Raw genomic sequence first — 22,126 nt, 5'->3', positions numbered from 1 at the left:
CATAAACCACTCCGGTAGCCTAGTGGTAAGAGCGTCTGCCTCGGAAGCGGGAGGTCGTGGTTCGATCCCCCACCGAGTCATACCAAAGACTTACAAAAATGGTACTAACAGCTGCCTCGCTTGGCGCTCAGCATTAAGAGGTTAGGGTTAGGACTGGTCGGCCTGGTGTCAGAATAATGTGACTGGGTGGGACATCACGCTACATGTCTGCGGCATGATGTCCCAGTGCTAGACATCACTATAAACTGCCACATTGCAGACATCGTAGCAATATGACTGAAAAATTGTTAAAGCTACGTTAAAAATCCAAATCACATCACACAAATATATCATAAACTATAGACTGACACTGTTGCTTTTTACAGTAACATCTGCGTAATATTTTCGGGCAGGTTTGATTTGTACTTTCTGCATTATTTCCTGCATTCTTTTACAAAACTGTCGTGTCTTATCACCTCTGCCATCTGTCAAGTTCCTGTCCATGACAATTACTACCAAGATTGGCCTCCATTAGTAGATATATTTTCTAGAGTGCGGATATGGAAGTTTCACCATATGTTTCCTCAGTGTTCGCCACAACATTTTCTTCTTAATTATCTTGCCACTTTTTTGCGCACATCTGCCCATATTTGTGTGACATATGTTTAGTGCATTATTGGGATAATGTCTTCTCGCTCAATGTTTGTCGCACTTCTACACCAGCTTGCTGCATCCAGTGACTTTTCAATGGACAGTTTCATACAGACGGTCATGCAGCATATCGATAATATGCTTTAGGTTTTATATGCACTTACTGTTATTGACGACGAGTACATGATCTAGATCTTCCATCCGTTCTTCCCCCATTTCTTATTCTAGTTCGCCTGTACGAAGCCATCTTCATTGCTAGTCTGGGGATCAGTTACGTCTAAATAGCGATAATGATAGGAAGGGTATGTGTTCTAATATTGCTATTATTATTCCCAGTCCCCTTTAATTTTGCTGTTCTCCTTTTTTATTTCATGACCATCCTCTGTTTTTCGGCGCTATGACTACAAATTCGGTCTATCCTCAAATTGCAGTTCGAGAGTATTGGTGATCTTGGTTATGATGAAAAGAAACGGATTATGGTTTAGAATTCAGCTGAACAAGGTTACCAAAACATCTAAATGCTGAGTTCGAATTTACCAAATCTTTCTAATTAGCGCCCAATCACAGTCATGATCTGGTCCAAACACAGTCATGGTCTGGTCCAAACATAGTCATGGTCTGGTCCAAACACAGTCATGGTCTGGTCCAAACATAGTCATGGTCTGGTCCAAACACAGTCATGGTCTGGTCCAAACATAGTCATGGTCTGGTCCAAAAATAGGCATGGTCTGGGCCAAACATAGTCATGGTCTGGTCCAAACACAGTCATGGTCCGGTCCAAACACAGTCATGGTCTGGTCCAAACATAGTCATGGTCTGGTCCAAACACAGTCATGGTCTGGTCCAAACACAGTCATGGTCTGGGCCAAACATGGTCAAGATCTCGACCAGGGCTCTCAAACACGCGGCCTGCCAATCCGTATCATGTGGCCTGCAAAATGATTGGCGTCACAAGGTCCCATGAAAGATAACAAAGTTGGTGCGGCCCACAGGCCTTCGAAAATGCCCTCATGTGGCCCTCAGGATGGTTTGAGTTTGAGACCCCTGATCTAGACCAAACACAGTTATGGTCAAACCCAAGCACAGTCATGGTCTGGCCCAAACATAATCATGATCTGGGTTAAACCACTATATGATCTGGCCCAAATTACAGTAATGGTCTTATCCAAACATAGCCATGGTGAGACCCACATAAAGTCATGGTCAGACCAAAGCATAGTCATGGTCATGCCGAAAACACAATCATATTCTGATTCAAACATGGTCATACTCTGGTCCACGACACAGTCATGGTCTGGCCCAAATCACAATCATGGTCTGGCCCGAAGCACAGTCATGATCTGACCTCTTTGTTAAACAGTAATAGGATCATTAATATTATAAATGCTATCAGACAGAAAAATACACGCTGTAAATGTTTCATGTCTTTTTAGTGTATTTGTTCAAATATTTCTCTGAGGCCATCTTCAGGAATACAAAAGGGTAAGCCTAAACTTTACCATTATTTAAAGGAGACAACGTCGTATGACACAAGCGAAAATCCACAACCTCATGTATTCATGGATTTTCGCCCGTATCTAGATACGATGAGAGAGAGAGAGAGAGAGAGAGAGAGAGAGAGAGAGAGAGAGAGAGATGGGGGGAGGGAATGAGGCACGGGCGGAACGACTATTGGAATATTTTTATATTTAATAATTAATAATCGATTTTAGAACAGTATAATAGGTTTAAGAAACAACAACAGCAAATCATTAAATACGCTACATATGTGTGCCTCGTAAACGACAAATTTAACATATTGGCCTAGTGTCGATTGGCTATTGCAACTATGTATCATTAATATTATGAACACTAGATAGATTCCAAGGAAAGCATATACCATTACGACAAACCAGATTACTGTAGGTTACTTGGTACAAGTTCAGTTTTAATGTTTTCGTCCAGCGCAATATGTTTTTCTGTCTAATTCCAGAGTTTTTCTTTATTTTGTCCCTTACGCACGAGATGGGAGAAGAGAATGATCTTCACTGGCGGAGGTGATTGTGGTGGTGGAGGTTTAGAGACAATGTTGGCAAATGTCTCTTTACCTCTTTTGCGGGGCTGGAGCGTGGTCCGCCTCCTCCTGGGCAGCCTTAGATTTAGTCATATCCCTTGTTGCTGATAGTTGCTGATAGTGGTAGTCTATCCGGCTGATGTAGTTTATTCACTTTAGTGAGTGGGTTGGGTGCTAGCTGGCTGGGTCTGCATATATGTATTACGCTCCCTCTGCTGCTGCGTTCTTCCACGGCGACCTGATAAATGTTCCTGGGAGAAGGAATGTGAGCCTCATCCCCCAGGCGTTTATGTGCACACGGTGCACGGATAATTTTAGCCTTCAGCCGCGGGACCTTTTCTTGGACCCATTGCGGTCTGACTGGAGGGCTGATTCATGAGAGGGAATGGACCCACGCACTCATGATGCTACTGAAATATTTCTGTTTACCTGTTTGCTTGAGTGGGAATTTATTTTTGGTGTCCGGACGTGGCAAGGGAGGAAAAGCGCAGGGAGGCTATCATCTGCTATCCTTGGAGGTGTCTACTGGATTCAGGTTGATGATTGCGTCGAATTTGAATTTAGATAATTATTGTTGCCAGAGATGGAAAGGATAATATCATGTGCTGTTTTTTTATTATTAATAATTAGGAGAGATATATGATGGGGTTAAGAGAGTGTGAATTATAGAATTTTTTATTGTTATTTTTTAATTTTTTTTAAAATTAGTTTTATTTATTTATTTATTTATTTTTTTATTTTCTTCTTTCTAAATGTGAATTTTATTTTTGGTGTTTTTTTACTAGATTGTTTTTAGTGGGCGATTTCAATGAACCCATTTGTGAAGTGGAGTGCTCTTCAATGAACCCATGTGAAGAGCAGTGTCCGTGTGATGTGAACGGCTGTGTCGGTCTGTGAACCCACGAGACCTTGTCGGCCGTCATAATTATTTACCTGAGTTCGATATGGGGTTTGAATGATTATTTAATTAAGCTGTTGACTATTGATTATATCTTATCTTTGAGTCCTGTCATTCCTAGAAATCTTAATATATTTTGAGTAGTTAAGTGCTTATTTGGATTAGATGTATGTAGGAAGTCTGGGTATTTATAGGGTGATCTGATTTCCTTTTGAGCTTTCTGGAAGTTGTTCCTTGCTTTCCTGTATTTTGTGCAATCATTGAATATATGGTTTAGATTTTCTACAGTGTGACAATTATAACAGTTTATGTTAGCTGGTTTGGGTCCGATAAATCTGCCAAAGCTTCCTGCTAACCTAGTTTTTCATGTCATAATTATGTTAATGAGTTTTTGGTCTACACTGGAGCCCTTAGGTGGTCTGATGGATCGGTCAACTTCTGGTAGGAAAGTGTATAGTTTCCTACCTTCGGTGGAGGTATTCCAATGCTCCTGCCATATTTGGTTTATACAGTTTACAGCGAAGCTCTATGCTTCGGTTGTGCTATATTTTAATGGGATAGGGTTGGGGTCTCCTAATTTTGTTTTTGCGATTTTGTCGGCTTGTTCGTTTGCAGGAATTCCTATATGCGATGGTATCCACAAGAAGTCAACTATCTGATTTCTTGTGGATTTCTTGTGGATAGTTCTTTGAGCATACAGAAGGCCCTGTCAAGGATATGCTCTCTGGTCCTAGTGTGGCGATGTTTGTTTGATGTGATCCATTTGAGCACTTCAATGATTGAGTAGTGAAGATTGAGCAATAATCTGGCAATCGGAATCCCATTTGAATGTTGTATTCTGGGACAACTATTGCAGCCCCCGTTATTGGTGGTTCAGCCGTTTTTGGATCCGTCTCTATAGACTTTAGTGAATCCTTCATATGACTGTCGGATGTCATTTGCTATTATTGTTTTAAGTTTGTTTTCTTGTTCAGTGTTCGCATGGTAACTCCCATTCGTAGAATACTAGCTAAACGTAGAGCATGGCTTAGCCGTGGGTTACCAGAATTTACAACACTACAGAAATCAGACAAGAAAGCAGCCGTTTTTTATACCTTCATTTATTGATATTAGGTTGCTTGCTACTTACGCATATCAAACTAGTTTACGTTTACTTAACTTTATGCTCTATTCAGTTTTTAAGATGATCATCTGTTAGAAAAATATGTATAAAAAAACCAGTACATTAATATTCCTGCAAAGTGATATCTTGCAATATAGTATGGTACAAATTTGCTTGAAAATATTTCTTATTTGTACTCTATTGTGCCTAAGTTGGTAGAAATAAGACTCGTAATCCAAGAGTCGCTGGTTCGATACTCATCTCGGCCAGCCCAGACCGGCTGCCTTATCATATCATTGGGAAAGGCATTTTGTTTCTATTTCATCTGCATTATGCAGTCAACAAGGTGGTGTAGGTGGCGTTACAAAAACAACCACTCGACAAACTAGTATGCCTTATGCCTGCTAGGGACTAAATGCAATCATGGTCAGAATCAAACAGTCTGGTCTTGACCACACACAATCATAGTCTGGACTTTCTTGTAATAGTAAAAGGATTATTAATGTTGTAAATGCTCTCTGATCTATAAATGGTCTTCATAAATGTCATGTGTCATAATTCTGCGGTATTTGTTCAAATATTTCTTTGAGACTAAAGTGTTGATTCTATTATTTTTGCAGGGCAAGAAATAGCGCCTTGTAAAATTGTATCGCACATTTTTACATCGCCTGAGTAAATATCACAATGGATTTATAACCCTTCCTTCTTGAAATGACTGTTTTCTTCTTTGGCACAGCTGTCAATACATTTTAGGAATTGAATAAAGTTGAAACATTGCGGAAAACATTAAATCCTGATAAAGTCGATGCCATTGAATTTCTTCTCATTCGCAACTTACATTCTGTGCGAAATTCAAACCGAACACCATATGTATTTGTTCAGATTATATACCCAGTGATAATAGTGTAAGAATACAAAATAATTTGTGCTAGAAAGACCAAAACGTTCCAGACTGCTCTGAATACTGATAAAAAAACCTCATTATTTATGTACAACTGTCAGAAATGACCTTATAATTAAACATACTTCAGATCGTATTGCAAGTTACGTGTAAGTGCATACTTATGATATTGGGCCTTCAATGTCTCAGTTACTTTCGTCAAGAGAACCGCGTTACTCGTGAAACACAAACGTGCATGTCTTGTCAATGCAATGTGTGACATCACTGATGCAATGACTGTTGATCTGTTTGTGGCGAGAATCACAACCACAACAACTGTTATTTACACACCAAATGGAATTGTTGTCGGGCTATATCAGTAGTAACCGATGTTCAGGCGGTGATGGTAAACTATTTTCGATGCAATTTCGTTTCAAAATAAAAATATAGAACGACCAAATGCAAGCACTGTTCATTGTATTTGACACGTCGCAATCTCAAAGACCGGTATACAGTAATAGTGTTTTAATAGCGTCTTTTTATGGTTACTGATTGAAGTCAGTTTTTTTTTTAATCTCAAAGGACTCTTCCTTTGCATGGGCTCGATTTAGTAACTTTTACGGATTATAATCCACAGAATTGCACGAATACACGTGTAATTTAGCGTGATACTAGAACAAAGGCACGTGGTGTAGAAGGCTGTGGTTTAGTTCAGTAAGCAGAAAATCTAGAACCCTTTTATTCCACTTCTAAAGTTAATAGATAAATGCATCTACGATTTTGCATTTTCCTGTCTTGGCTCATTTTTTCAGTGGAATTATGTGGACAATTTTCTTTGCTCAGTATTTTTGCTTGTTGCAATAATGAATTCATGTGATATTTTTACAACACCCGTTCCCACGACTGTTGTTTTGTCACATAAGGAAACAATTGTATTACAGTCTAAACAGTTTCAACCAAGGTATTCGGAGCACATATCGAAGATGAGTAAAACACGATGCTTATGTTATAATTTAGCTCCAAGATCAAGATCTCCATTGAATAAACGTCACCCTTTACCCCATGGACTTGAAGATCAAGATCTCCATTGAATAAACGTCACCCTTTACCCCATGGACTTGAAGATCAAGATATCCATTGAATAAACGTCACCCTTTACCCCGTGGACTTGAAGATGAAGATCTCCATTGAATAAACGTCACCCTTTACCCCGTGGACTTGCCTTCACTTCTACGAAACACCAACCGCAAACATCTATTTTATATGCAAACATTATGAGGTACAACCGGAATGTTATCATCATACGATACGTATACTGTTCATTTGATTATCTATTACAATTGTCACATCAGATTTGTCACATGTTATCAGATCCCACTTTCTTTGCATGCTTTATTAAAACAATTGCTTTTTCTTAGCCAGGCAAAATTTTTAATCCTTTTTATTTACGTACATCTTCTTTAACCCTTACCTTTTCGTTCTGCGCGGCTTCGACTTACCTACCAAAAACTCGCCTGGTGTCATCAGACAGAGGTAGTCGAAGGGATCAATCTATTTCCTTCTACTGGAAATCTAATTTCTAAATATATAATTGGTACACTCCCACTCAGCAAGCCAGTGCTGTGGTTGGCTGTCCATCGCATGTTTCACAGTACGGGATCCTTGTAACATTTGTGACGTTTTTTTGTTTTGCTATGATAGTCAAATACTAGTATATATTAAGAGTATCGGGTGGAATATGTAAAGGAAGATCATACCTTTGTTCTTTAGCTGCAGTACATTTCCTTATATGGAAGATGGCGCGTGTGAATGTATTATCCCTAATGTAAGTACATATAAATACGCGGGTAAAAAAATAGTTACACTGTATCTGCCTCTTAAAGTTTCGAGACGGACAAAAGACTATAATGGTGACCTGGTGACAGTGTAAGTTGTGATATATGCTAAGCTATATGAACTACAGCAGATTAATTCTAAATTGTATTCATTGCTCTATTCCCTATTCCTTGAGATGTGTAAACAAGTCGTTGTAGAAATACAATACTAGTTTTTACTTCATCAAAATCGATAAAACTTGCCACATAACTACACTAACACCCAATGCTAGATAGCTGGGACGTGAAAAATCTTTTAAAAATGTAAGTAAAGGCCAGTCAGAATACTTAATAGTTTACCCTATAAGATCAATAGTCACAAAACTTTTCGTCCACCCGAGAAACACACAACCCCAAGCAACAAATAAAACAACAGCAACAACAAAAAGAAAAGAAGTTAAACAATGAAGCATACATGACTTGTGTGCCTGCACAGCAGACTGTGATATCCAGCAAGTAGTATCATAAAAGGTGTTTTAGATTTTGTTGGCTGCTATGAGTAAACACATTGAATGAGGTTAAAGTTGCGAACAACAATTTAAACATCCGTGATTTGTATAATGCCGATAGTATGTGGTATATATGAGTCGATGATATTGCTTAAGTCAATGATACTGCCTCAGCTAATAATACTTCATCCAACGAGATAATGTAATTGTCAATAACACGGGCTTATCCGACGATTATTTTGCAAATGTCAATGATAATGGATCCACCGAAGATATTGAAAAAGTCGCTGCAATAATATTGCAAATTTAAATGATCATCCGATGATGTTGCACATGATGGTGGCATTAAAATCGGCTCCAGATTGTCATTACATATTAGCTACTTTTTCATCTACCTCAATTGGAAGGCCACAGACATCTCGCGGAGACATAGGTATCTGATCTGTGGGAGAGAGCACCAATATGCGTGATCATCATTTACGAATGTCAAATAAATAGGAAGAAAGATATGTTCAAAGTTTAATGCATAGTGTTATTTTCGGGTAACTGATTAAAGTTTCCTGAAAATAAATATTTGATTGACATTTTTAAAGTCAAGGAAAAGAAGAAGAAGGAGTGAATGAGGAGGAGAAGTAAGAAAAAGGAAGAAGAAGATAACGATGAAAATAATGGTGAAATATAATTGCTGTGTTAGATAATCGGATTTAAAAGTACTGTATTTAATTTACGCTGACGTCTACACTACCGTCTTTAGAGTGTCATTAAGCAACGGCGTCCTCTTTATTTTTTGCAGAGCGGACCGTTATTTAGTCAATTTTAAAGACAAAATCATTTTTAAAAAAGATCTGCCCTCGGCTCTTCTATCTTGCTTATCGATAACTGTGTCCTGTATCTACTGACACATGAAATCAATTAGTGGCAACGTTCAAAGCACCATTGTTTGATCCAAGTCATTGTAGAGTTTTATTCCGGCGCGTTCCTTAGAGAAGTCTCGATTTATAGTTGATATTACCTGGATACGTAAGCCTTGATCTCATCTACGTGTTAATGAGGTCGACATGGATTGAAACGTAAGCTTTGTTCTTATCTACATGATAATAAGGTCCTTATAAACATTGTGTTCTTTTAGTAATCCTGTTGGTGAATGTATCAGATTAAAATGATTGCATCAGATAACACTGGACAACAAATTTTTACAAAAGTCATGTTACTGAAATAAAATTAGTCAATTCTTATCAATTTTTATGTGCTGAACACGAATATGACAGTCAAATTGCAAAATTGGCTCTAGTTTTTTTGTAATCTGCAAGAAATTAATGTTTACATAACGAAATGCATTCCAATAGTAAAAGGTCAACTGTAATAGCCTACCTATAAAAAATCAAGTCATTGACTACATCTTAGATTTCTTCGCCTGTCTCTTGTACAGCTGTTCGGGAGCATCTCTGAGGAGTGTCCAGCAGTAGTCAGCCAGCATTGTAGTGGACCATTTTCCCTGGTATCTTTGTTCCATTGTTGCGATATCTTGATGAAAACGTTCGCCGTGTTCATCACTAACAATACCACAGTTGCTAGGAAAGAAATCCAAATGGGAATGAAGGAAGTGAATCTTTAGAGACATATTGCAGCCAAGTTTCTTATACTTCATCAACATGTCTTCTACTAGTTCCTTATAGTTTTCTGCCCTAACATTTCCGAGGAAGTTTGTAGAAACTAGGCGAAAAGCATTCCATGCTTGTTTCGCGTCACCTTCCAGCAAGTTGTTGAACCGGTCATCTTTGAAAAGCTCTCGAATATGAGGACCCACAAAAACTCCCTCTTTAATCTTTGCTTCGCTGAGTCGAGGGAATTTTTCATGCAGGTATCGGAATGCTGGCAAAGTCCGGTCAATGGCTTTCACGAAGTTCTTCATCAAACCTAGTTTGATGTGAAGGGGTGGTAGCAAGATTTTCTGAGCCTCAACCAGAGCTGGGTTTTGGATATTCTTCTCTCCAATGGCTACATTCTGCCTGTGAGTCCATTCCTTCCTCATGTAGTGCATTTCCCTTGCTCGGCTATCCCACTCGCATAAGAAACACATGTATTTTGTATATCCTTGCTGCAGTCCCATTAAAAGGGCAACTACCTTCAAATCACCACAGAGGTGCCAGCTGTACTTGTTATACTCAATGGAATTCAGTAGCTGCCTTAAGTTATCGTATGTCTCTTTCATGTGGACAGCATACGCTACTGGAATAGATGGAAGAATGTTTCCATTGTGCAAAAGCACAGCCTTGAGACTCAGTTTCGAAGAGTCCACAAATAGTCTCCATTCTTGTGGGTCATGAGTGATTTTTAAAGCATTCATGAGGCCCTCAATATCGGAACAGAATATCAGATTACTTTCCTTTCTGAAGAAAGGCTCCAATTGCTGGTGGCGCTTTCGATAGGCAGTAATTGTGACATCTTCTTCTAGAAGATTCCATTGTTGGAGTCTTGATCCTAGCAATTCTGCCTTGTTCTTTGATAAGTCCAAATCACGAATCAGGTCATTTAGTTCTTCCTGTGTTATTCTGTGTGGGGTTGATGATGCACCACAGTGAAAATCTGGATCACTGCATGCTGATGGACCAGGAGAAGAACAGGTCGACTCACCTTTGTCTTCGTCAGATGAATCAAGAGAATATTCTGCTGGAGGTTCTGGAATAGGAAGTCCCTCACCATGTGGAACTGGTCTCAATGCAGACGGAATGTTTGGGTAGACTATTCTCGACTTCTTTCGCTTCGTTATTCCGCCGGAAAGAGGAGGAACCAAGCAGAAGTAACAGTCATTTAGGTGGTTGCTTGGCTCTCTCCACACCATTGGGACTGCAAACGGCATTGATGACCTTTTGCAATTCAACCACTGTGAAAGCTGTGTTGTACATGTAGCACAGCATATATGCGGAGCCCAAGGCTTGTCTTGGTCACCAACCTTGCATCCGAAGTAAAGATGATATGCCTTCTTCACTTGAGAATTGATACTTTTCTTCTGGTTGGCAAATGTCACTTCCCCACAAATATAGCAAAAATTGTCCGCGGTATTAACACACTTTCGAGGCATTACTGTTCTTTATTGTACGTAAATGGATAAAATAATAAGTTTTATGTAACAGTAGCTTGAACTGTCTCGCACAACGTCTAAAATATTTTAAATGCTGAACCTATCTGATTGGGCTTTATATAGTACACTGCTTACGTCAGCTTCAGCAGCCGCCTGGCATTAGTATAATAGGCCTACACATGTATAGTACACTGCTGACGTCAACTTACTTCAGCAGCCGCATGGCATTAGTATTGCATTGCATCAGAAAATGATGCAATCAACTGTGGATGATGTGAGCATGATGGTATTATGCAATGTTACATCATTATTCCGGATGTTGCTGCAGTCCTACTGGAGAAATTTACACAGTGAAACATAGAAAATGAGGTATATGAATATCTTCAAAACGAGAGCCAATACAAATTTTTCACGGTTATATTCGTGTTCGGCACACCAAAATACTACAGATTAGGGCCTTTTCAAGTCAGTAATGATTTCACTGTTGACCAGTGTAATGTGACGCGTCTTGACTTCAGATAGATTTGAAGCGGGTATCGGTTGATTCGTTGCTCCTTATATAACACGGCGACTTCTGCCCTTTAACTCTCAGTATAACAATCTGACTGAGACCTCAATAACAAAAGTCCACAAGAAAAGTATGAATGCATTTGAAGAACGTGATTTAAAATGAAAGTAGAATCATCTTCTTGCCTCGATTTCCTATATTCCCATATATTTAGAAATACAAACATAGGATGATTTTCAAACATTTTTACGATTTGTTCCATGTTTTTAATTACGCAGTCTGAGTTCCTAACACTTTTTCGGGCTACGATAAGAAACGACTGATTCCTGTAAATGAAACAAGAGCATGTGTTCATGAAAGAGCAATGAATGCAAAAGGATACATATCTAACTATGCATTTCCATCACATGACTTGGATGATACATATCTAACTATGCATTTCCATCACATGACTTGTAGGATACATATCTAACTATGCTTTTCCATCACATGACTTGGAGGATACATATCTAACTATGCATTTCCATCAAATGACTTGGAGGATACATATCCAACTATGCATTTCCATCACATGACTTGTAGGATACATATCCAACTATGCTTTTCCATCACATGACTTGGAGGATACATATCTAACTATGCATTTCCATCACATGACTTGGATTATACATATCTAACTATGCATTTCCATCAAATGACTTGGAGGATACATATCCAACTATGCATTTCCATCACATGACTTGTGGGATACATATCTAACTATGCTTTTCCATCAAATGACCTGTAGGATACATATCTAAATATGCATTTCCATCAAATGACTTGGAGGATACACATATAACTATGCCTTTCCATCACATGACTTGTAGGATACATATCCAACTATGCTTTTCCATCACATGACTTGGAGGATACATATCTAACTATGCATTTCCATCACATGACTTGGATGATACATATCTAACTATGCATTTCCATCAAATGACTTGGAGGATACATATCCAACTATGCATTTCCATCACATGACTTGGATGATACATATCTAACTATGCATTTCCATCACATGACTTGTAGGATACATATCCAACTATGCTTTTCCATCACATGACTTGGAGGATACATATCCAACTATGCTTTTCCATCACATGACTTGGAGGATACATATCTAACTATGCTTTTCCATCAAATAACTTAGAGGATACGTATCTAACTATGCATTTCCATCACATGACTTGGATGATACATATCTAACTATGCATTTCCATCACATGACTTGGATGATACATATCTAACTATGCATTTCCATCAAATGACTTGGAGGATACATATCCAACTATGCATTTCCATCACATGACTTGAAGGATACATATCTAACTATGCATTTCCATCACATGACTTGGATGATACATATCTAACTATGCATTTCCATCACATGACTTGGAGGATACATATCCAACTATGCATTTCTTTTTTATTACTAAGATGACGCATATCTGTTCTTTCTAACATTGACATTGTAATTGCAATTACGTCGAATTATCGAATTGAGATTATCTGTTCTTTCTAACTTTGACAATGTAATTGTAATTACGTCGAATTATCGAATGGAGATTATCTGTTCTTTCTAACTTTGACATTGTAATTGCAATTACGTCGAATTATCGAATTGAGATTATCTGTTCTTTCTAACATTGACATTGTAATTGTAATTACGTCGAATTATCTAATGGAGATTATCTGTTCTTTCTAACTTTGACATTGTAATTGCAATTACGTCGAATTATCGAATTGAGATTATCTGTTCTTTCTAACATTGACATTGTAATTGTAATTACGTCGAATTATCGAATGGAGATTATCTGTTCTTTCTAACATTGACATTGTAATTGCAATTACGTCGAATTATCGAATTGAGATTATCTGTTCTTTCTAACATTGACATTGTAATTGCAATTACGTCGAATTATCGAATTGAGATTATCTGTTCTTTCTAACATTGACATTGTAATTGTAATTACGTCGAATTATCGAATTGAGACTATCTGTTCTTTCTAACTTTGACATTGCAATCGTATTTAAAATATGACATCCAATTGACATGTGCATTATTCCTAATCTTGAAACTGTTATTGTATTAGCGATGTAGTATCCGTTTGATATATTCTGTATTCCTAACATCAACATTACAATCATATCTGGGATGTACCATCCTGTTGACATATGTGTACTGTTCTTAGCTTTTATATTGCAATCGTATTTACTGTGTAGCATCCAAATGACGTTGTAGATTCGTCTTAATCTTGGCATTGCAATCGCATTTACGGTGTAGCAAGAATCAAAATTACATTGTATATTCTTTTTTAATCTTGACATTGCAATCGTAATTACAATATATCATCCGAATAATATTGTATATCTTTCCTCATCTTGACATTGCAATCAAATTCACGATGCATTATGGCACTGAAATAATCAGTTCTTCCTAGTTTTGACAATACAATAGAATTTACGACGAAGCTTCCAAATGGCATTGTTTTTCTTCCTAATTTTGACATTCCAGTCGTATTTGACATGTAACATAACCATTAACAACACATTACTGTGGCTGACCTGTGATTTGTTAACCTTCATATATCCCCTTAAGACAACGCAGACGTTATCGGTTACATTTGCCATATCCAACCAAATTATTCCTTTATTTATTTGAATTGCAAAATAGATATCATCAAAGCTAATTGTTCATAATCCTTTAACTATAGATAAATTAAAATAACATTAGATGGCTAAGCTAATTATGGAGTCCATAATAACTCATGCTACTGAAAAAAGAATTGAATTCACCGTTCAGTTCTAATATACTACTAGTAACAATGGACAATTATAAATTGGCAAAACAACTGATAATACTGTTTTCATTTTAGGTGATAATTCACCATGCTTGTTTCATCTTTAAAGAATGGAATCAGAATCTTGCGACGAGTTAGGATTCGATGGATCAATTGCACGGAACATTTCGAATAATAGTAGTCAATTGTGATCAGTTGCAATGTTCTTAATACATAATGCAAATAAACCAAAACACAGAGAGACAGACATATACGCAATTTGCCAAAGATTTCTCAAGTGAAACTAACGGTAGATGTCTTTGTTGGTTCAATCAGGTTATCACAAAATATAAATTTGAAACACCTTTTATAATTTCCCTTTCCACAGCTTATCAACGTTTTGCCTACTGCAGTCGGTCGACGAGACGCTCTCGTCTCCTTCAAATGACACAATTTACTGTCAGCCTGTATTCAACTGTGAACCTGGTAAGTCGTTTAGATTAGTTTTCCTATTCCTACACGGAGTGTATACAACTTTATTTCTTTCTGGTCTTAATAAATTCCAGCTTAGACATGGAAAACGTAAGCGTGTTTCGTGTAGGTAGTCATTGCAAATTGAAGGCATTTACATCTGAATCATATAGGCAACTAAAGACACTTTGGACTGTGCATTCAGTAATCTCTAAATCCAAAAATATGTCAGTAAATTTAAAATAAAAATTGCGATGTGCAGGAGATCGGATGGTGAGGGGAGGAGATACCTATGGAGACGGAACAACCTGGAACAAAAAGCATGGGAGGAGGAGGGTAGGGTAGTGGAGCGTGGGAAGTAGGTTCGGCGGTGGAAGTGGAGATAGTGTGGTAGATCGGGCAAGAAGGAGGAAAGTGAATTTTCTTCAAGTTTTTTTTGAGCAGCATTTGTTTCTTATTTCCATCGAATACAAATATAACAGTTTTTCATTCCAAACACACGTCCTGTTGTTGATAGGAGTATTATTATCTGATTACTTCGTTCCGTCCCATGTACAGCTGTAAACATAGACAGTACTATACTATTAGGTCATGGATGTACAGCTGTAAACATAGACAATACCATACTATTAGGTCATGGATGTACAGCTGTAAACATAGACAATACCATACTATTAGGTCATGGATGTACAGCTGTAAACATAGACAATACCATACTGTTAGGTCATGGATGTACAGCTGTAAACATAGACAATACCATACTATTAGGTCATGGATGTAAACATCAGCCATGCATCAGTTTAAATATATTGTATGGACAAATGAATGTCTTATTTTTATTTACAGGTAATGAAGTGAGTTACTGTACCCAAAATAAATCAAAAGACACGTGTACACCTTGTCGGGAAGGTGAGATACAACCTCAGCTGGTTTCCACCATAGATGAAATCGGCGCCAAGTGCTTCAGTAATAAGGGTGAAGAGGAGTGTCCCGCTGGTGAGACTGAACTTTGTTTTAAATAATAATAATAATAATAATAATAATAATAATAATGAAGATAAAGTAGTGTGGTAATAGCGCTTTTGTAATTTTATTACTTTTCTAGGTCATGGTCTCTGTCCCGATTGACGTTTACTTATTTTAGCAAGCATGCCACGTACAATGTGCAAATCGTGGATTATTAAACAGTCACAAAGTAAAGTGGACAAACAAATAGCCAAACAATGCCCAGAGTCATAAAAGATAGACACTGTGACCAGTAAAATCGCATACGTTTTGGAGACTACAAACACGGTTTGGAGCTGTATGGCTATGGTTTCACACAGAGCCAAGCAGTTTTAGTACAGTGACTGCTTCGATTGATAATCAGGCCTAATACATTATGTGCTGTAATAAAATGGCCAGTTTGTACCTGCACAGATAACAACCAAAATAGGTAATATAAGCGTGCATAACTCAGTGAAAAATAAGCTATTTCGATTTGATTAAGCAATGTATTTAATTATCGGTGTGCCTAAACTCAAAGCAAAATTAATCAATAACGGTACAAACTAAATCCGTTTGGCTAATATTAATAACTAGCTGGAATATTTCTAATTGTCACACTTGCAAGTATCTGGTAGACCTAAAATTATTATTCCATGACTATGTATGCATACAGTTACACTGAACCATGTGTGGATATGTACAATATAATAAAATAGAAATTCGAAATGGCGTATTTGTCTATATTAGCTTTCCACGGGGAGGAATTCCAGAGACTTCTGAACCTTCCTGTATGTCGTTCATTTGAGATTGTCTTAGACATCGTTGTAACTGACATAGACTGCACTCATTAGCTTGACTAAAACAAACTTCAGAAGAAACAGCTTATTAGTAGTCGCGTGCCAATATATTATCTCAAAGTGCTAATTCAAAAGCAGAGCCTTAAGGTAGATATCGACTTTATTATTGAAGAATTACAGTGGTATGTAATGCCGAAAAATTATCAGACCGATGCTAATAATATTTAGAAGGAATAGAAATCTCTAAAAATGGGGCTAACCTATCAGATGACTGGCTTGTATAAAATATAACGGAAAATCTTAAATCACTGTATCGCTTTAATGCATGTTTATCTAAGAGGCTCAAACTATGTTATTTGTTTTTCGGACACATATTCAGGAGTATATGCATACATTAATTAACGTTTGAATGATTTTAGAACAAGGACGGTGTAAACGTGGCCATGTATAAGAGCAGAGAAAGATAATATTTTTTTTATATATTACTGTGCACAAATGAAGGCTCTAACATTGAGTAAATCACCTAGCACATCTGATGTAGGCGAGGAGAGTTATACAAAAGAACACTTTCATTATATCAACACTTAATATTCTATCAGTAGCGAAGATCTCTAAAAGCAAAGCAATTAAACAATTGTAGTATGGGTATTAATTTAATAATGGTATACGTATTCACTAATTAACGGTACATGTTTTACAAAATAATATACATTGTGGCATAAACGAAGCAACGCCTGCCCTTGGAAAATTAGCAGTATATATTATCAGACATTAACAATTCAAAAATATTGTTGAAATTTGCACGACGTTTGAAATAATTAGGTACGTACATCAGTCTACAAAACTCATGTTGGTGTTATACTCAGTGATGGATTATTGTAGATTATTTGTTCGGACTCCTTTCTGAAAGATATTTTTCTAATGCTGCAAGGGAATTACGCTATGTGGACATTGAATTAGGTACACTCAATTATTAGTAAAAAATGATTTACAGTTTTGTGTTGTTGTTGGGCGACGCAATGGGTTTTGTACAAAATACCACTGTAGTCTGACAATAAAATAAAACGACTGAGACTGAACGAACAGCTGAAAATAGAAGAATTAATGGCATTCCGGATTCCTGTTTATGTCCAGAGTAACAAACACTATATCTGAGAGTTACTAACGCTCCAGAAAGATTAGATACATTGGATAATATGCTAAAAACGATCATAAGCGGCTTGGTGCAGTGCTATGCGATGGATCATTTGATCTTGTTTGGGTCGAAATGAACTTTAGACACATTTTACTTTAAGTTTGAAGATTTTTTTGCTAATAATTTCTTCGATAACTCGCCGTTTATTTATAAAACATTGGTATATTAGTTCAGAACATGATGAATGATGTGTTTATGCCCAATTATATACGCTTTACGTGTATTAGAAATTTGAATGTCGAATGCCCAATTATATACGCTTTACGTGTATTAGAAATTTGAATGTCGAATGCCCAATTATATACGCTTTACGTGTATTAGAAATTTGAATGTCGAATGCCCAATTATATACGCTTTACGTGTATTAGAAATCTGAATGTCGAATGCCCAATTATATACGCTTTACGTGTATTAGAAATTTGAATGTCGAATGCCCAATTATATACGCTTTACGTGTATTAGAAATTTGAATGTCGAATGCCCAATTATATACGCTTTACGTGTATTAGAAATTTGAATGTCGAATGCCCAATTATATACGCTTTACGTGTATTAGAAATCTGAATGTCGAATGCTCAATTATATACGCTTTACGTGTATTAGAAATTTGAATGTCGAATGCCCAATTATATACGCTTTACGTGTATTAGAAATCTGAATGTCGAATGCCCAATTATATACGCTTTACGTGTATTAGAAATTTGAATGTCGAATGCCCAATTATATACGCTTTACGTGTATTAGAAATCTGAATGTCGAATGCCCAATTATATACGCTTTACGTGTATTAGAAATCTGAATGTCGAATGCCCAATTATATACGCTTTACGTGTATTAGAAATCTGAATGTCGAATGCTCAATTATATACGCTTTACGTGTATTAGAAATTTGAATGTCGAATGCCCAATTATATACGCTTTACGTGTATTAGAAATCTGAATGTCGAATGCCCAATTATATCTGAATGTCGAATGCCCAATTATATACGCTTTACGTGTATTAGAAATCTGAATGTCGAATGCCCAATTATATACGCTTTACGTGTATTAGAAATCTGAATGTCGAATGCCCAATTATATACGCTTTACGTGTATTAGAAATTTGAATGTCGAATGCCCAATTATATACGCTTTACGTGTATTAGAAATCTGAATGTCGAATGCCCAATTATATACGCTTTACGTGTATTAGAAATTTGAATGTCGAATGTCGAATGCCCAATTATATACGCTTTACGTGTATTAGAAATCTGAATGTCGAAGGGACGCAACAAATGAAACGTGTATCCGTTGGAAAATATTAACCCTGCACAGAACATGTCATTACTGAGATTGTAAAACACATTTGCTGGTGTTACGTACTGACCCCCGTGCTCGATCATGTTTTAAATGCGGCAACTCCCATAATCATCTTTGCCGGCCATGTAGATATGTGTGTGAATATTATCGCGCGACGTCGCTGAACCTGTGATTGTACAAACACGTATATCTGCATAGACACCCGAAACAGATATATAAATAAATGAAAAAGTACACAGGATTGAAGCTATTGGAATTTCTGACCTTGAAAGTATCAAAATTACGGCAAGTTATTGACGAATGTATCTAAGCACACCGACATTGCATCAGCTAAAATAAATCGTACGACATCATGGAATACAAATACTAAACCATATGCGAAAAGCTTATATACTTGAATTAATAAGACGAAGAATTGCACTAGATCAGTTTGCCATTTCAAATAATCCACCACCGGTTGCTAATACAACAACAATTACGAATACGTCAACGGTACAACAACTGTAATAATTTTCACGTGAGCGTAATATACGAATACGAACAGGTGCAATAAGAGCTGACATACTTGCATTAACAGGTGCGTACGATGATAAAGAAAAACGTATTGCATCTGCTATTGCCACTGAAGCTGTTGAGTATGTGAAAAAGCACATCAATCACGCGTATGTGAATTTAAGTTTCATACACGTAGTGGTTGATTAGGAAATGCCGTGGGAATTGTCCCACGCACATGCAAACCAGGCAAGGACGTTCGACAACTGTTATCAAATATGATTCCTGGAATCATATTGGTGTTAAACACTCTGAATCTTCTGGAGTTAAAACAGATATTATTCGTAATGCGCATTAGCTTATGCCTCTTAATCGAATTTCATCAGACAAGGATATATTTAAAACGACTATACCGTGGATTCACAGCGGCGTCCGCACAATCCAGAACCGTAAAGACACCAAAAGCTATCAGTGACGAAATCGATAAATTCATTGAAAACGTTGCAAAAAATACACCAATGCAGGATTCGGATGCACTCTTGACATATGCATACTAGCCGATCTACATATTTCCCCGTATCAACCATTTCGTGGATCCAGTTATATCTCAATACCAGCGTGGGTTTCGCCACGGTCAGTGATAAATTTAAAAATTCTGACAACAGATGTTCTGAATGATCGCTTTTTATTTCATTATATCCAGCTAGTGATAATCAAGACCAGCCTCGAAAATACCGACAGGACCTTGGTGAACTTAATTTTTACAGTGTTGAATTTTTTTGCAGGTTAATAAGTTTCATGAATACGTTTAAAACACTTAAGCCATGAATTGGCTAAATGATATTGTTTTTATATCCTTTGCAGACGACGATCTATCAATCGATCGAAAGAGCATTTATGCATTTGATATCCATAAATCTTATTGGTTTACCATTATCACGCATTTACCGAAGATGAAGTCCGTATGTCTATCCAGGAAAGGATTGTAGCATGTAAGAACCAAACCCAAGCCCGTGCTTGGAGTAGTTTCAGCAGTGACGTCGGAACAATAAACAGACTCTTGGTCGACAAGGTACTCTGCCGTAAGGAGCAGGAAAATATTCATCGTTCCGATAGCAACATCAAACTCCTCAGCTCACTTTCAAAGTGAATAAATCCTGTACCCTTCCAATAACGTGTGGACTCGTTGGTGGACAAATGATATGGCTTAAACAAGATCCGCTACCAGACAAAGCAGCTCTTCGCAATTTAAAAGCTGATCCCATCTTGCACAAGATAAATTGACATATATAGAGCTTGTTTCCTTAAAATCTGAATACACCTCTATAGGAAAGTCAAGACACATGTACCCCCCCCCCATGCAAGACATTTTGGGCCTCAATACAGCGCTTCAGAGTTCTCGTGGTGACTTTCTGCATAATCTCCGGGACCGAGGAGACATTCACAGTCAAATATCCCGCTTTAGGGAAAACAACAACAAAATAGTCCTCGAGAACACCACACTTGCCAAGCGCCAGCGACCACTATTATGTGAGCAGATGTCATTATAACCCCGAATCTCATGGTGCTAGGGATTCCTCATAAGAATAATCTTCCTCGAGATAACAGGCGCTCCAAACAAACGCCACTTCCCATCCTTCCTACACCAAAACCTGACACCAACAGCGCAAAAGAATGACTAGAAAGCAACTGGAGCAGCTGGTCGGAATGCTGAAAATGCTCGTAGAAAATACTTTGCGAGCTTCTCCGCTATCATCGGCATTAATGTGTGATTCCTCCTAAATGCAAGTGGCAATGGAATGGCTTGGAATATGGTGTCGCTTTGATATTAGCTCTCGCGAAGAAACAGAGCGAGTGCTTGGACAGAGTGATGGTCGAACAAGGGCGGAGAAAGCAGATGGCCACTTGTCCTTGCCCAATATCTGTCACAATTATTGGTGTCGTGTAAGCATGTTGGTTCTCAGCTTCTTCGCGCTTTGGTCTCAGCAACACTCTTTGAGTGGCTCTGCATTACGTAGGTACATTTTGTGTTGAGCTGGTTTGACCATCGTTTTAGAACGTGCCTATTTTATTTGCCAATGGGGACTTTGGGGGACCATTTTAAAAATGCCAACCTCCTCCTCTTCCGACAACTGCTCACCTTTCTCACTTATATGTCGCCGCCCCGATTTGCTTCAGTCACCTCACAAAGAAGTCTGTTTGTCATCCATACTGCTATAGAAGATCGTTAATAAAAATGGAAGTAGCCAATTACTACTTTCTGTCGCCAGATGGCGTTAGTGTACGTATAACATTTCTAGAGAGGTTATCTATCTCAGAAAGCTTTACGCATGGGCATAATCAAAATGAATTCATAACAAATTGGAATTTATAGCATTTCAATTGGATATACCACGAAACTTCGAGTTTGTTTGTGTTTTACAAAACATTAATTGCTAAACAATGAATCTTGGACAATTTGTTTTACTTAAATGCCTTGACTCCTTTGTACCTTTTAGACCTTTTTCAAACTATATAAGACTTCAAGTCATATGTAATAATAGTATCTCGCTTATAACCAATACACAAAAGTAGTGTATGGGGG

At 37.5% G+C, this 22,126-nt stretch overlaps 1 protein-coding gene across 2 annotated transcripts in view; it reads left to right on the top strand.

The window, feature by feature from the left end:
• LOC149781271 (uncharacterized) overlaps positions 1-22,126 on the top strand; it is a 163,605-nt gene that overhangs the window by 91,310 nt on the left and 50,169 nt on the right. For both annotated transcript variants that reach the window (XM_089935359.1, XM_089935358.1), the window contains exons 2-3: positions 14,690-14,787; positions 15,619-15,768. In XM_089935359.1, coding sequence (XP_089791485.1) covers positions 14,690-14,787; positions 15,619-15,768 — 248 coding nt within the window. The remainder of the gene's footprint in view (positions 1-14,689; positions 14,788-15,618; positions 15,769-22,126) is intronic.

This window comes from Sinohyriopsis cumingii, chromosome 15 (assembly GCF_028554795.1).
Source record: "Sinohyriopsis cumingii isolate HCF-2022 chromosome 15, ASM2855479v2, whole genome shotgun sequence".
NCBI classification, from domain to species: domain Eukaryota; kingdom Metazoa; phylum Mollusca; class Bivalvia; order Unionida; family Unionidae; genus Sinohyriopsis; species Sinohyriopsis cumingii.
The sequence above is the reverse complement of the archived record's forward strand: the minus strand, read 5'-3'. Positions and strand labels throughout refer to the sequence as shown.